The 15,006-nt window shown below is 37.2% G+C and overlaps 1 protein-coding gene across 1 annotated transcript in view; it reads left to right on the forward strand.

The window, feature by feature from the left end:
* MAN1A2 (mannosidase alpha class 1A member 2) overlaps nucleotides 1-15,006 on the forward strand; it is a 130,535-nt gene that overhangs the window by 19,703 nt on the left and 95,826 nt on the right. The window contains exon 2 of the mRNA XM_071433215.1: nucleotides 10,465-10,720. Coding sequence (XP_071289316.1) covers nucleotides 10,465-10,720 — 256 coding nt within the window. The remainder of the gene's footprint in view (nucleotides 1-10,464; nucleotides 10,721-15,006) is intronic.

Here is a 15,006-nt window from a genome sequence, read left to right on the forward strand (position 1 = left end):
GATTCTCATATATTGCTGTTTCTGTATGTCAGGTGAAATGTTCAAAAACTCTTCCTAGCTTATGAGGCAGACAAATATTGTTCTCTTATTGGGCTGAACAATCTGAACAAAGGCATGTGCACATCAATAGATGTGCTAAAAATTCCTTTGCTTTAACATGTGCATGTGCAGAAACTAAATTTTTCAACTGGCTAAAGCTCCTACTCAGAACTTCAGTTTCTGGAGGCTATTATTTGGGTCCTTTCCATTACTCCTGAAGATTTTTTGGCATGACTTCAGAAACTTTTTTTCTTCTGGTAGTATCATGTGTAAAAGGAGAGATTTATAGTTCTGGGGTCAAGGAAAATCAGAAGAGAAGGGAGTGCAAGGTACTGTGTATAACACACATGTATGATTGTAGTTCCTTTGTTGTCACTTTGTTCTTGTGTTTGTCCCCATATCCTCCCAAAATTGCTGTACAAATCTGAGGTTTTGAACCCAGCATCCTGTCTTGGCACAACTCTTAGGCAATGTGGGTGGTAGAGAGGGTGAAGGAGTAGCAAGTCAGTACTGTAGTGCTGAACATGTAGAACAAGCTTCTGTGGAGTATGCACTGAAACAGTTGCTGGTGGTGTACAAAATGGAACCATGATTCATTTTCCTTGGGTAAAAAATATTTAGGAATTATGTTTCTGAAAAGTCAAAAGCTTCTCACTCCCAAGAATATTAAAATATGTAGAATAGCAGTTGCACATGCAACTTGTGGGTCTGCATGTGCTTGAAAGAGTGAAAATTAAGGTGTAGCAGAAACCAGTCATATTCTTGGGGTTTAGGTGTTTGAATTTATTGTTTTTAATCTAAAATTAGCTAAGTCTAGCTGATTTTAGAGTAAAAACCAGAATTTTTCAGCTGGCTCAGCTCACCACTGCCTTGAATGGCTTGTTTCCCAGTCTCCTGAGTGCCAGCATAAGGAGTAAGGGAGCTTGCTTTTACAGGACCACTAAAAGAGAAAAGAAGTCTAAGTCTAGCTAATTTTAGGATTCTGTTTAATGTTGGGTAGCTAAGTTAGCAACCTTTTCCCTGAAAATTCTTTTATTAAAGCAGCTTTGTTTATTATAGTGAAAAACTTGAGTTTACAAATACTCAGTTTTGTATGGAATAAAGAAAAATAGGTAATGCTTGTGAAGATTGTAATGTGGTGACCTCTGCAAAAGATGAGCTTTGAGCGATATGGAAAATGCAGTAAAGCTTCAGACTCTACAGCAACTTCTGTGATGTATGCCAACTTACAGAATGTACCACTCTTATTTTCCTTTATGTCTTGTGTTGCTGGGTTTAAATGTTTGGGTTTTTTTTCCTATTGGAAACTTAGTTTTGGGCAATAGTAGTAGACTAGAAATAATATTTAAGAGCTTAATGCTGTATGTGGGAGTTCTCTGGTTCCTTTTAGTTCTGCTTGAGCATATGCTTCAGTATCTGATCTGTGCCATCAACATCAGTGGGACTGCCTTGTCCTATATGTAAATGTGCTTATTTATAAAAATTCCTTCTTTAATAGGAAGCAGAGATGATGCATTGGTCTTGCATGACAACTCAGTTCATTACTTCCTCAGTGTCACACGACCAGCTATGTATTGTTCTGCCTTCATCAAACTGCTGTTTGTGCTGATAAATAATACAGAATGCAAGGTGGTGGTCCATGCTGTCTTAGACTTGACTGTAGCGAGTAGAGTGTAAATACATTGCTACATACATAATTAAATTTGTGTAACAGCAGTGTTTCCAGTGACTTAGAGTCATTTGTAGTAGAAAATACTGTGGTTTGACATTATTAATTGTAATGGGCTTCTGAAATTAATCCTGAATTAAAATAATCCTGCTGGTTTTTGGTGGATTGAAACCCACATCAAAATAAACCTTACATTTCCAAATGGAGAATTCTTAACTTTTTATCCTACCCAATTCTCTTGTTTGGTATTGATTTCTTTTTCTGTTTATTACTCCCCTAGTCTATATGTAGGGGAGTAATAAACAGAAAAATTTTTTCTCTCCCATTTTCTCTCCCATTTCTTATAAAGTTCTTTCATCTTTATTGTTTTTAAAAAATAAAGTCTGTCTCATTTGGGTGCTAGTTGGAAAGGAAGATCTAATGCTCCAGTCAGTATGGTGCTAGGACACAGGAAGCTATTTAAAACAGCTTTACACAGGACAACGTACCACCATTCTTCTCATTCAGTTTTCTTGAGGAAACAGGAAGAGATCCTAAATTTCCTGAACTTTTAGTAGAATTTTCAGAGTCCTTTTGTAGGCATAAGATTGATTAATAAAAGATATATTTCCCCCTCTATATTAGCATTTTAAGTGCTTGGATCAGATTTAAGACCTTGTTCTGCAGATGCTTAATATTCTGCACAGAAGTAATTAGTTGCAGATGTTATCTCAAGTTCCTTTAATCATCAAAAAACTGAAATAATGCCTGTTTTTGATTGTGTTAGTGCATTGAGGCAAATGTGGTTGTATTCTATTTTACAGTGGAGGAGCAGAAGAGATACAAAAGAGATGTGTTTGATAGGGCTGTAGTGATTGAAAACTCCACATTGTTGAACTCTGTGCAACTACTGCTTTTTCTAATGAAGTGGTTTTGTACCCAAATGACATTAAGACAGTAAAAACTAAATGAGTTTGCTTATATCTAGTTGAAAATGTGTAATTTTGTTTGCTCACTACTAGTGAATGTTGCATTAATTGCTGTTGGTGTCTTAAAAAGTATTATTTTTATTCCTGAAATAGTTGATCTGATTCTTCTGAAAACCTATTTCAGCTGATACTGTAATTGCAAAACAAAGAAGTTTCATGTAAACTTTAAATGTTTACAGTCACTAGTGACCCTTCTTAGCATTGACAAATGCCAGGCTGCTCGTGTAAGTGCAAGTGTAGGAGTGTTTGTAGAAAACAAGTACTTTTCTTCCCTAGTAAAACTTGAGCTGACTGTACCAGCAGTGCTTCCTGAGCTTGGCACCCCTGTCCTTTTTGAAGTTGTTTTTTCAGATTACATGGCTGCTGTAGACAGAGGTGAGGAACAAATGCCTTTGCTAATGGTCACACCACTTGACAGATTCTCAAAATAAGTTTTACCAATTCTGTTCATGTAAATATTCATAACATAGGAAGCAAATAATTCCCAAAGGATGATCCCTTACCTTCATATCTTTTTTTCCTTCTTCCTTCAAAGGCTATACATGTTCCACATTTGATAGTGTTAGCTGTACTATTTTGGTCTTAACTGGAAGGTATGTTTTTTTCTTTTTATTATGGTTGTAAAAAACCCCTATGAGTTGTCTTTTATGTTAACATTCTTAATTAATAAATTATTAGCATATGAAGATTCATGAAGGTCCTGGCTATGTTCCAAAATACTATACAAGATACCAAGGAATATTCAGTGTTTTTTCGTTTTGTAGAGGACTTCATGCATAAGGGATGTGCTTCAACTCTGCACTCTGTTCTGCAAGTTCTGTGTGCCCATTCAATCTCTGTTTTTGAAATTCTTTCTAAATATATTTCCCCCAGGATTTTGCTTGTCCTCATTCTAGGGCTGTTTCCAAGGCCCATACCTAAATTGGAGGACAAAGAAAAACAATTAGGTAGAGACACTAAAGGAGTAACAAGCACAAGGCCTCTAATGACTAGCATAGAAATCTGTGAGTTTAACATACTGGATTTCTGGAAATAGACATATTTTTTGGGTGTTTCTACAAAAATGCATATAATGAATTACAGTTGCAGGGGAAAAAAATACAGAAAGGCAGTCTAAGGATGTCAGTAGTTAAGTGGCTTGTCTTCCTGGTGGAATTGCTGGGTGAAAGAAGCACAATCAAATTCTGAGGGCTTCTAATGATATGGGTTAAGAAAGACTGAATTTAGAATACTTGGCAACTAAGCAGATAAATTAGATGTAGTCAGGTTCTAGAAAATGGGAAGAATGCCCAGACACTGGCAGTCTGGACAATGGCAAAGTTTCCACTGCTAAGCAAAAGATATGGAAGGAAGATTAAAAGTTAAGTTAGTTTATTTGCCTTGAAGGTGACACCCAGCTACTACAAAGAAATGTCAGGGGCTAAGGTTTTGGTTTAAACACAAAATCAGATCTGAAACTGGATCTGTGAGCTTCCGTCATGGAGATGAGAAGTCTTGAGGGCAGTGATGAGGGTGGCTAAAAGCCCAGATTCTTGGTCTGAGATTTGGGCTACAAACAAGATCAATTAGGGGCATCATTTCTTGCAGAGGGGTGGAAGGAAATTTTATTTGGAGAAGGTCTGCATAGACTTTGTGGGAGTATTTAGGATTCAAGGAGAGTGCCTGTGTCAGTGAATTCTCTCTTCTCCCTAACATTGTCCAAACAAGTTGAATGATTACAGTGAGGAGGACTGGCATCCAGAGTGGTGGCCATGCCCTTGTTGAAGACCAAGGAAGGAAGCTAGTGAAGCCTAAATTGGTGCAAATAATAGTAAAGGAAGATAGGAAGCAGGAAGATGAAGGAGGTCAGGAGGAAGTGTCACAGCGAGAGGAAGAAAAGCTAAAACTGGATGGAAAGGGATAGGAGTTGAATAAGATTTTGTCTCATCTTCCTTCTGTTTGAGGAACAGTGCTCATGTCATATGCAAATCTAACCACTTGCTAGAAAAAGATTTTACTGTCATCTTTGTCTAAAAAACCACTCAAGGCATCTGTTTTTTGGGGTAATTTTCTGGGCAGTAAATCACAGAATCAGAGAGTATCTTGAGTTGGAAAGGACCCAGAAGGATCTTAGAGTTCACTCCTGGTACTGAGGGAACAATCTCAAGAGACACCATGTGCCCGAGAATGTTGTGAGAATGCTCCTGGAACTCTGTCAGGCTCAGTTCTGTGACCACTTCTCTGGGGAACTGTTCCAGTGCCCAGCCACCCTCTGGGTGAAGAACCTTTTCTAATGTCCAACCCAAATCTCTCCTGACACAGCTTCAGGCCATTTCCTGAGGTCCTGTCAGTGGTCACCACAGAGAAGAGATCAGTGCCTGCCCCTCCTCTTCCCCTTATGAGGAAGTTGTACCCTGCAATGAGCTCTCTCCTCAGTCTCCTCCTCTCCAGGCTGAACAGACCAAGTGACCTCAGCTGCTCCTCACAAGGCTTCACCTCCAGACTGTTCACCATCAGAGGATGGCTCTCCCTTGCACACTCTCTAATAACTCAATGTCTTTCTTGTAGCACCCAAAGCTGCCCCAGCACTCGAGGCGAGACTGCTCCAGTGCAGAGCAGAGCAGGACAATGCCCTCCCTTGCCCTGCTAGTTATGCTGTGCCTGATGCAATGTTGGCCCTCCTGGCTGCCAGGGCACTGCTGACTCAGGCTCAACTTACCATTGACCAGGAATCCCAGATTCCTTTCCAGAGGTTTTCTGTATATGGAAAAGTTGTTCATTGGTAGTTTTTCAAAGTGTATTAGGTATGTTCTCTTCTGATGTCATAATGAACTGTTATTAACTCCCTTGGGGAAGAAGGGTTGAAATGGGGAATATTCTGCATTTCAGCATTTCATTCCCAGGCCACCACATAGATGCACAAGTAACTGTATAGTGTGGGTATATAGCCCATGTAAGTATTGGTGTTTTAAGTAAAACAGTGAGCAGGTAGGATGCTTGCAGATAACTAAAAATGCATGATGTTCTTAAAGTAGTTAAGAACATTGACAAAGGACAGTTTGACTTAGTAGTTTTTTTTTTAAATAACAAAAACTTTTTCCTACTAAGTTATCATCTATTTACTCTGCCTGTGCTAGAGTTTTAGGCTGTGTCCATCTGCAAGGTTGTTTTAAACAAAGGTGAAAATGTATTTAGAAACAGTGTTTTGAGGATGAAACATTCAGTTGAAAACATGAATAAGATTCTTCTTAGTCTGTTTGGAAAATCTTTATAACCAATACTTTGACAGCATTTTTGATACACCAAAGTTACCTCCATGCCTGTAGGATTAATTTATTTTCCAATAAAAATATTCCTTTCTAACCAGTGATCTCTGACTCTGTTCATTACCGGAAGAAAAGAAATTCAGTCTAATAAATAACAACCTTCACTTGCCTTGAAAGAGAAAATTCTTGCTAAGTAACAGCCTCCCTGTTAATGGTGGAGCTTCCCTCTTCATCTGTCACAGACACATACAGCTCTGGTACTCCTTCATGAGCCTACTTCTGATGTCTCAGAGCAGCCCAGCAAATTGGGAGGAGGTGGTAACTTGCAGGATGATCGTGATGAAAACCAAACATTAGAACAAATAATCAGGCCTCTTTTTCTGTACGTGCTTGACACTAATACAGCCATCCATACAGTAAGAGTGATCCAGCAAGATCAAAACCCAGCACAACTGCTCTGTTCTTTCAGTTCTTCCTCTTACAGACTCCAATCATGTGAGGGGCAGTATATGTATCTCCATGCCTCATGTATGCCATGAATGTATATTCACCACATACTGAGAGAAAGTAGTGGAGTTGTGATATGTGGGGATATTATAAACTGTGTATGCTGAAAGACTGAAGTAAAGTCTTGTAGTTAGTGTGTGAAATGCTTCTTAGGTGCTGACTCTCAAACTATTTTGTTTTAATTAGTGCCTGTTTTATTTCATTGTCTCTGAAAGTAGCCTCTGGTTAAAGGTCAGGTGTGGCCAAAGGGTAAAAGTTCACGATTTCCACACAAGAGGTTATTTATGAATGATAGACTTACACAAATATTTGTGTCCTCTGACAGTTGTCTATCCATCTGCTGAAAATCCAAATGATAATAAACTGTGTGTCCTTTCTGTATAGTAAGCCAGTGGCATACTTTTTAGTGGCAAGAACAGTTGCTGGTGGCCTGCTTGCTTTTCTTGACTCTGTTCTAATTTTCATTTCTCTTTTTAAAATCTTGAATCTCACAAAGAAATTTGAACAAATTTTTAGAGGGTTTTTTTTTCAGTTTGATTTCTAAAGAGCCTGTTGTGTCACAGCAGATAGGAAAGACTTTTGTTAAAAGTCATTGTCTTGACAAGTGAGGCTTGGGAGCTGTTCAGAAGGCTTGCTACTGTGTGCATAATTAAAGCACATTAAGTTCCAGTTGGTGATTTGGGTGTCAAGCGTTATAATTTGTGGTCTTCTCTGAATGATATTTGGGCAGCTCGTGGACACTTTGAAAGCATACAGTGTTCCTGCATAGGCAGCTGCAATAGCTCATGGCAGTGATTGTTTAAAGAACTTGCACCTGTTTCTAGTTTCAGATTCTAATTATTAGATCTATTTATGGTTCTTCTTGGCAAAAACATTCTAATCACTGGTTATTTTAATAACATTGGTTGTTTTAAAGTAGCTACTGCTGTAGTTTCGTGGTACTTGAACATCTCTTGAGACACTTGAATAAGATTAGGGATGTCTAGAAGTAAGTAGCTTTCTCTTAGATAAGGTTTTGAAGATTTGCTCAAAATACTTTAAATTTTAAGAGTTTACTTATGTTGCTTGGAAGCTGGGGTGGGATATGGAAACAGTTTGACAGGTTTTGGTATACGTGTTTATGCTGGGATTTTCTCCAATCTTATATTTTTAGATTGATCCTTCTGAGGTTTCTGAGTATTTTAATATAGTGCTCTCTGCATGTATTAAATTGTTGCTTACGCCTTCCTCTGCTGGCCAGGAAGCTTGGTGACTTGAGGGGGTGTCAGCTGCTCACACATAATCAGTCTTCTCATTCTCTTAACTTTATTCTGTATTTTCACTGAATTCTTGTTGCTTAAGAGCTCAGATGAAATATATGGTATTGTTATTTAGGGGTGTGGTTTTTCTTCTATCAGGGTCTTATACTTGAATACATTTAAAAATATGTCTTCAGCTGGCATGTAGAATATGAGGTGTCATGCAGCTCATGCTGTCCATCATTGGTAATTGCACAGAGAATATACGTCTGCAGAAGAAGCTCTTGTGCTATCTCCTGTAAACTCCCTCAAATACCTGTTGACCTTTCTCTTCATCTTACTGTTTGTTTATCTCAAAATGTCACTTCCTGGAAGAAAGGCTTTGAGCTGATCATAAAGTTAGCATTGGGATTTTTCATCTCTATTGAGTCTGTTTATTTTCTTCTGAGTGACTGAAGGAAATCAGACTGTGCCATTCAAACTTTCTTAATGGCTCTAATTGGATTATCATGCTCTAGAAATGAACAGCTTTTGTATGTTTATACAGTGGTTCCTGCAGTGTAGACAGATGTGAGTTCAAAACTTGTTTTCCAATTTATGGCTGTTTCATGCGCTTTGAATCTAGAAACAGATGAAGTTTGTAGAGTGATGGAGTTTGTATTATGGTTGTTGCACGTCACACCTGGAACTGAAAAGTTAAAAAAAAGGTAAAAGCAAAATCTTCCTGGCACTTGATATTGACAGTGCAAAGTTAAGGTGGGCAAAGCACATCGGCAGTGACTCATTTCAGTGAATCAGACTCACTGTAACTACTCAAACTTCATAATTCTTTTTCACACAGGGGGATTGTGTTTAGGCACTTCCAAGTTAACCATGTGTTTTACCAAACATATTTCTGTTTATCAGTAAAGCAGTTAGGTTAATGTAAATATGCCTTGACCAGCTTTTTATTAAGCTCTGAGACTGTTACCTTTTCCCTTATAAAAATGCATCTATTTCAATGATCGTTGATCCTTTGCAAAAAGAATTTCAGTACCTATCAGCAAAATATTAGTGAATTTAGTCAGAGAGTAAATACTGTCACTTGCCTAAAGATACTGAATTTTGAATATGGGAAATGTACCTGCAAAATACATTATTCCCACACTGAAATATTTTGACTCTTAACCGTTCAGTAACATTTCAGATTTCTCATTCTCTGTCAAGCACCTCTTTGGCTCCTTTACCGTCTCTTGGGGAGAGCATGACTGTGGGACTGATGTCTTGTTCTGGCGACCTCATTCTCTCTAGTTGCATCTTATGCAGAGCCCTCTGCTAGCCTTGGAAAAGCTTTCCAGAGCTTCAGATCTTCCAAGTGGTAGAAATTTTTTCTGTTTTTGTTATTGCTATTTGAGCATGATATTGCTGCCATGACAGAGTGTGAGTAGCTTTTGCAGGAATACAAGGAAGTTTTTTTCTCATATAAGTGGGTCACAGTAGAAGTAAAAGTTATCCTAAATGGTATTACTTGTTTTCTCTTTTTAGAATAGTGTCTTGCTGCTTTGGAAGTTTTTTCTTTGCTTCTCAGTTAAGGGAGAGAGGCACTGATACCATTAGACAGTATTAATGATCTTGGATTTCACAGTTAAATTGAGGAGCTCAGTCCTTTGTTTTTTTATTGTTTGGAAGAAATATGGATGTGGTGGGAATCATTGAGAAAAGTGGCTGAAGAACTTCAGTTTGAAAGCATTTCCATCAGTGCATCTATTAAAATGTTGCTTTGTATTCCTATTACTGATATATTGAAGGTAATAATGCTGCTATAATTTATTTTAAATGCAAACCTAATAGCACTTTGGAAAAATGTAAGAGCTAATAAAGTACTCTGTGTAACAATGCAATTTTTTTACCTAATGCTTGTTTTAAAATGCCTACAACTTTTTTTGGCTTACATTAGTCATTGAGCAACTCTGTTTTTTAAAGAAGCTTGTAAAGGTGGTGCTATATTGAGAATCTGATGTGTGTCTTTCTGATGCCTTGAAATATTTTAGGACTGGAACGGGCCATTTTTGCCTGTTGTTAGAATAACCTCTTTAAGCCAAGCTTTAGAACTCTTCATTCTATGTGCAAATCTTAAAACCTTGACTGATCATTAAAGATCACACTGTAAGATGATGAGTAAAATCAAGATGATGTTGGTCTTGTTGAAAGTGAATTTCAAAATAATGTTTTACTAAAAGCTCTTATGTGCCTAAATGGCTTTATAATTAATTCTGCTTTTAGTACTGATGGTTTAAGGACTTTACTGATTGGAACAATGAGTTGTGAATTGAAGGGAAAACGTGCTGTGGTGGGGGTTGTTAATAAACGAAGTGATTGTGGAGTTTTTTTGTAGTGGTTACTTCCAATCTTGTCAAGTTGTGTATGATTTATTTATTGTGGAGAAAGTGAAGAAGAGCCCTTCTGATTTCTTAAAAAAATATTATTGAATTATTGCTAGATATGCCTCTGCACACATCCTGTAGTTGAAGTACAACTCTCTAAATTCTTGAGTGGACAAGCAAAGGTGCTAATACAATCTAAAAAATTCCTATGATAAATTTTTCTACAATAGTGTGGTGGATGTGTGTGGTGTTCTTTTGGGGTTCTTGGCAAAAATAGTGTAGGATTGTGTACTAACGTAAATCAATAAACTTGTCTAAATCATTAGAATTGCTTAGAGAAAACCAGGTTAGGATGTGGCTTCTGTTGAAGCTGCAGTTTGTTTGTAACCAATATTTTTTTAGTAATGAGATGCTGACTAGCATTTGTGTCTCTAGAGAAGAAGAGGAACGTCTGAGAAATAAGATCCGAGCAGATCATGAAAAGGCTCTGGAAGAGGCTAAGGAGAAATTGAAGAAATCACGGGATGAGATTCAAGCTGAGATTCAGACAGAAAAGAACAAAGTAGTGCAAGAATTGAAAAAGAAAGACAGCAAGCCACTGCCCCCTGTTCCTTTACCAAACCTGGTAGGGATAAACAGCGGAGAACCAGCAGACCCGGATATCCGAGAGAGGAGGAACAAAATTAAAGAGGTAAAGATGATGATGATGATGATGTGGTCCTACCTGTTCTTGTGTCTGACAGCAGTTATTTATGTGGAATTTGATTGCTGTGATTTATGTTAAGAAAGAAAAACAGATCTGCAAATCATGTAGTAAACTAAAAGTGGACAAGTAGTAATGAGCATCAGCATTATTGTATGCTGTTGGAGTATTAATATTTCACTGGATAACAACTTAAAAATTATTTTAAGGAATTTCTTGAGCTTGGTGGTATGGATTCAAAGTGATTTTGTCATTAAGACATGGAAGAGTAAGAAGGGCATCTTTAAAGTAGGGCATGACTTTGTGAGTTTCCTTTCAAAGAATGGAATATCTTACTGTGTCACAGGATGATTTTAGATGTTAAAACATAAGATTGAAAAGATAAGGAAAAAGAAGACCTGCTGCTAATATTTGAAAATTACCAAATTATCACATACTTTTTAAAATGTATTTTAAATGGGTTTTAAAAATTCAGTAAATTTAAATGGATTGAATGTGTTACAGGTAAGTGAGACAAACTGAGATCTTTGCTTAGGCTTTTGGTTCTGTGGCAACTTACACTATGGGAATTGCTGTTTGTGGTCTTATCCTCTCCACTACTGGTTGGCTGTGAGATTCATTGCCCCTTTTTGTCCTGGCAATGCCAATTTTCTATTACTATTGCCAGATGTTTCTCTGAGTCTGACCTTCTAACTAGTATAGCAAAAACATTGTACAGCCTCCATTATTCTTTTTCTTTCCTGCACTCTGATGAGTTTTATGCCAAAAAATTGGTTTAGCAAAGCAGGAATGCTTCAGGCCAGATGCAGACAAGCACTGACTCTGTTACTAAAGAATGTCCAGGACAATAGCACTTAGTATTTATATCAGATAAATTTCATTTTAAATTGCAATCTAAGTTCAGTTCGCTTATAAAACAAAAAAGAAATCTGTCATTCACCTGTCCTTGTTGTAGGAAGTAGTTGTAGCTGAATTATGTGCCATTCTGTGGGTAGATCACCCATTCTGTAGGTAGACCACCCAAGCTGGAATTTTACTTTGAGTATTAATGATGGCTAGATGGAATCCACTCTTATAAAGTAATGAGCAGCTGGTTATTATACATGAGTGATGCAGTGTCGAGCTGTATCACTATTTGTAGTATGTGCTCCATATAGAGCCCTGTCACAATCTGGGTATCTGAAGTGGCAAATCCTTCTGTGAGAGTTGTGCCTGTTAGTGATTACTGCAGAAGTGCTTTTGCTAGGAAGTTGTGTCTGGAATATTGGACCTCCTTGACCCTGCTTGGTTAGGGCTACTTCCTGAAGAACAAAATTGAATTGTGAATTTGAAAAGGCTCTACTAATTTGTTTGCAAACATTTTGAGTGAGAATATATATAGCAGTTTGCTTTTCTAAATGTTTTTGTAGGGTGGACAGTGAACAGCATGGTTGTCAACACTTCTTAATTTTTACTACAGATTACTGTAGCAAAATACCTTTGAGATGGATTTAATGCATAGAATAAATTTGAGTTTACCAAGTAATGCAAAATTACTGAGCACAGCTAACAGTGAAGAACTAGCTAGAAGAAATAATCAACCAAAGCTCTTATAGACCAAGTCTGGAATTGGAGGGGGGATTGAAAATTAGTATTTGCCTTTCTGAGGTTGTTTGGTCAGATTGTAGATTGAGAGATTATAAACTCTAGGTTAGTAGAGAATGGCAATTTTCTTGGTCTCATGAAAAAGTAGTAAAATTTGGACCATTCTTGCTGATCTAAACCTAGAGGTATAGCAAAGTGTAAGGAACTCAGAGTAGTTTGTGAGTAAGAATCACCAGGTGGTGATCCTTAGCTGCAGTTGCCACACACCTCATGCTGTAAAAGGCTTACTTCTTTTTTTGATGATCAGCCTACGTGTGAGTCACACTGACAAGCTGTTTTTCTATTGCATAACTTGTTGATGACTACTATTATGGTTTCTGAAGTGTAGCTTTTCATTACCAGACCATAGGTGTTTGTGGGACTATGTTTTAAGTGGGTAAGTCCTTCAGTTAGGATAATAATGCCTTTGTCTTGAGCAGTTTTCCCTTGAGTGCACACTGTGCTTGTTACAGCCCAGGATCATGGGAGCATGAGTGCAAATTCTTTGTTATATGAATTGCCTTCATTGACTCAGCCACGTTAGTACTGTAGCTACCAGGTGATCTCCAGAGTTCTTAATTTTTATTTCATGCAGGGCAGGAGATTGTCACTTCTATAGTTAGGTGTGTGAAGGCATAGAACCCTGCAGTGGGAGGTCTGCTGGGGAGAATGGATAAGCAGTAATGCTGAGGAACCATTGATGAACAATGTGGCTGAGATTAAAACATATATTAATAGTGTCAAATGAACAATATTTTATCTGAAGCCTGTTTTTGACAGCATCCCATGTGTCAGAAAAGACAGCAGCGATTTCAGAGATGTGAAGTGCATTTTGAAATCTGTTCATCACTTGGGTCCTCCCTCACTGTTTTATGTAACCAGTGTAGACAAATAGTCTGTGGAGATAGAGACACAGCAGAAAAAATGAACAAGTTCCAGGAGACAATATCTCTAATGTATGTCCACAAATGATATATATGAAAAAAATATATATATAATTTTTGGCATGTAAGACATGATGATTGCCTGAAAAATAGCCCAGGGAAGCTACTGACTCTGGTGGCTGCATATCTGGCTTCAGAATTCCTGGTGTTCTCAAGAAAGCATTTGACCTGCTTTGGTTTACTGTGAATTGTCCTGATAAATATTTGAGGAATTTCACTCTCAAAGAACAGCTTTAGACTGTTCAAATTCACAAAATTAATGATGTTATACAGCCTATTTCACCTCCTATCAAATGGTGAAAAACTGTATAGAATTGGATGGAATGATGGGGGCTGTTTGTAACACACATGAGTCTTTACATATGTGAGGAAGGCTGGAAAATTTTCAAATGAGGATCCAGTTTTATTATTTTTGCAGAAAATATATTACCAGTTTTTCTTTCCAAATAGCAATTTGTTGAAGGCTGTTTTTTTTTAACATCTCTTTATAAGTGGTTTGGCAGTAGTTTAACATTTTAAAAAGGCATATTTTGATTTTAGAAAAAAGTGCATATAAAAGTAAAAAAGAATTTCTGTAATGCTCTTAAGAGAGCTTTGCAAAACATTTGGAAACTTTATATAATAGGAATGTTTGCTGAGCACGGAGGGGGAAGCTTCTTAAGGTCAAGGAATACAACTGGGAGCAGAATCTGCATCTTACTGGGGGGTTTTTTGTGTGTCATTTGGTTCTGATAATTATATATAGTGTTGCATTGTATTCCCAGGTTTAATTTATAAAATTGTATAATCTGTCTATATTCTTCTAAGAAGTTATTAATTATTTCAATAAGGAGAATTTATGAGTTGGCTGATTATTTTAGATGCACAGTGACAACTCTGAGAAATAAAGGTTTTCCACTTGCTTACCATACGTGCTTTATAGCACTTCTCTGGCATATTAGCTTGCTCTTCACGCTTTTAGAAGATGCTGTGGTGTTTAATTAACTGGTACTTTAAGAATAAACACATTGAAAATTATTCTTGCTGTTACACTTTTGCTTTGTATTCATATTTTGGCTTTTTGTACTATGTAGAACAAAAATATTGAAAAGAGATTTTTTTTTTTAAGATTTTAAGTGCAACCTGTATAATTTTACAGCAAGGCTTTAAGATGTGTCTTTTCATTGTGGTTAATGCAGAGAAATTAAGAACAAATCCTGTCTTTTGGAAGTCATTGGCTTCGTTTCCAACTTAAGTTAGCCATAAATTGCTTGAGCACTTGGAATTTTGGCACTTAATTTCCATTATTGTACTCTTTAAAGGTGTTCAGAGTATTTTTTTTCTTTCAGTTTCAAGGTAATCATTACATAGTGCTCTGGGGTCTATAGTAAGTTTTATTTCCATGGGAAGGTAAATTCTACCCAGTGAAATAAGGAAAATTTTGTAATTCTTTTTGCTCTATTCAGGGTTCATGTTTTCTTTAATTTCAGCCTGAGATGTCACAGTATTGTCTTACTGCCAGCACTCATTTAGGATACTTGTTAAAATAGTGTATTTCATCCAATAATGATCCTAATCTTGTGCAGGTGATCCTTTCTCTCTGCTCAGCACTGGTGAAGCCACCCCTGAGTTCTTTGCTCAGTTTTGGATTCCCCAGTATGAAAGAGACAGTAGCATTGTTGGAGAGGGTCCAGAGAGAGACCACAAAGATGGTTAAGGGACTGGAGA

Source organism: Agelaius tricolor, unplaced genomic scaffold (genome assembly GCF_023055355.1).
Source record: "Agelaius tricolor isolate 1412-34295 unplaced genomic scaffold, bAgeTri1.0.p SCAF_9, whole genome shotgun sequence".
Classification (NCBI taxonomy): Eukaryota; Metazoa; Chordata; class Aves; order Passeriformes; family Icteridae; genus Agelaius; species Agelaius tricolor.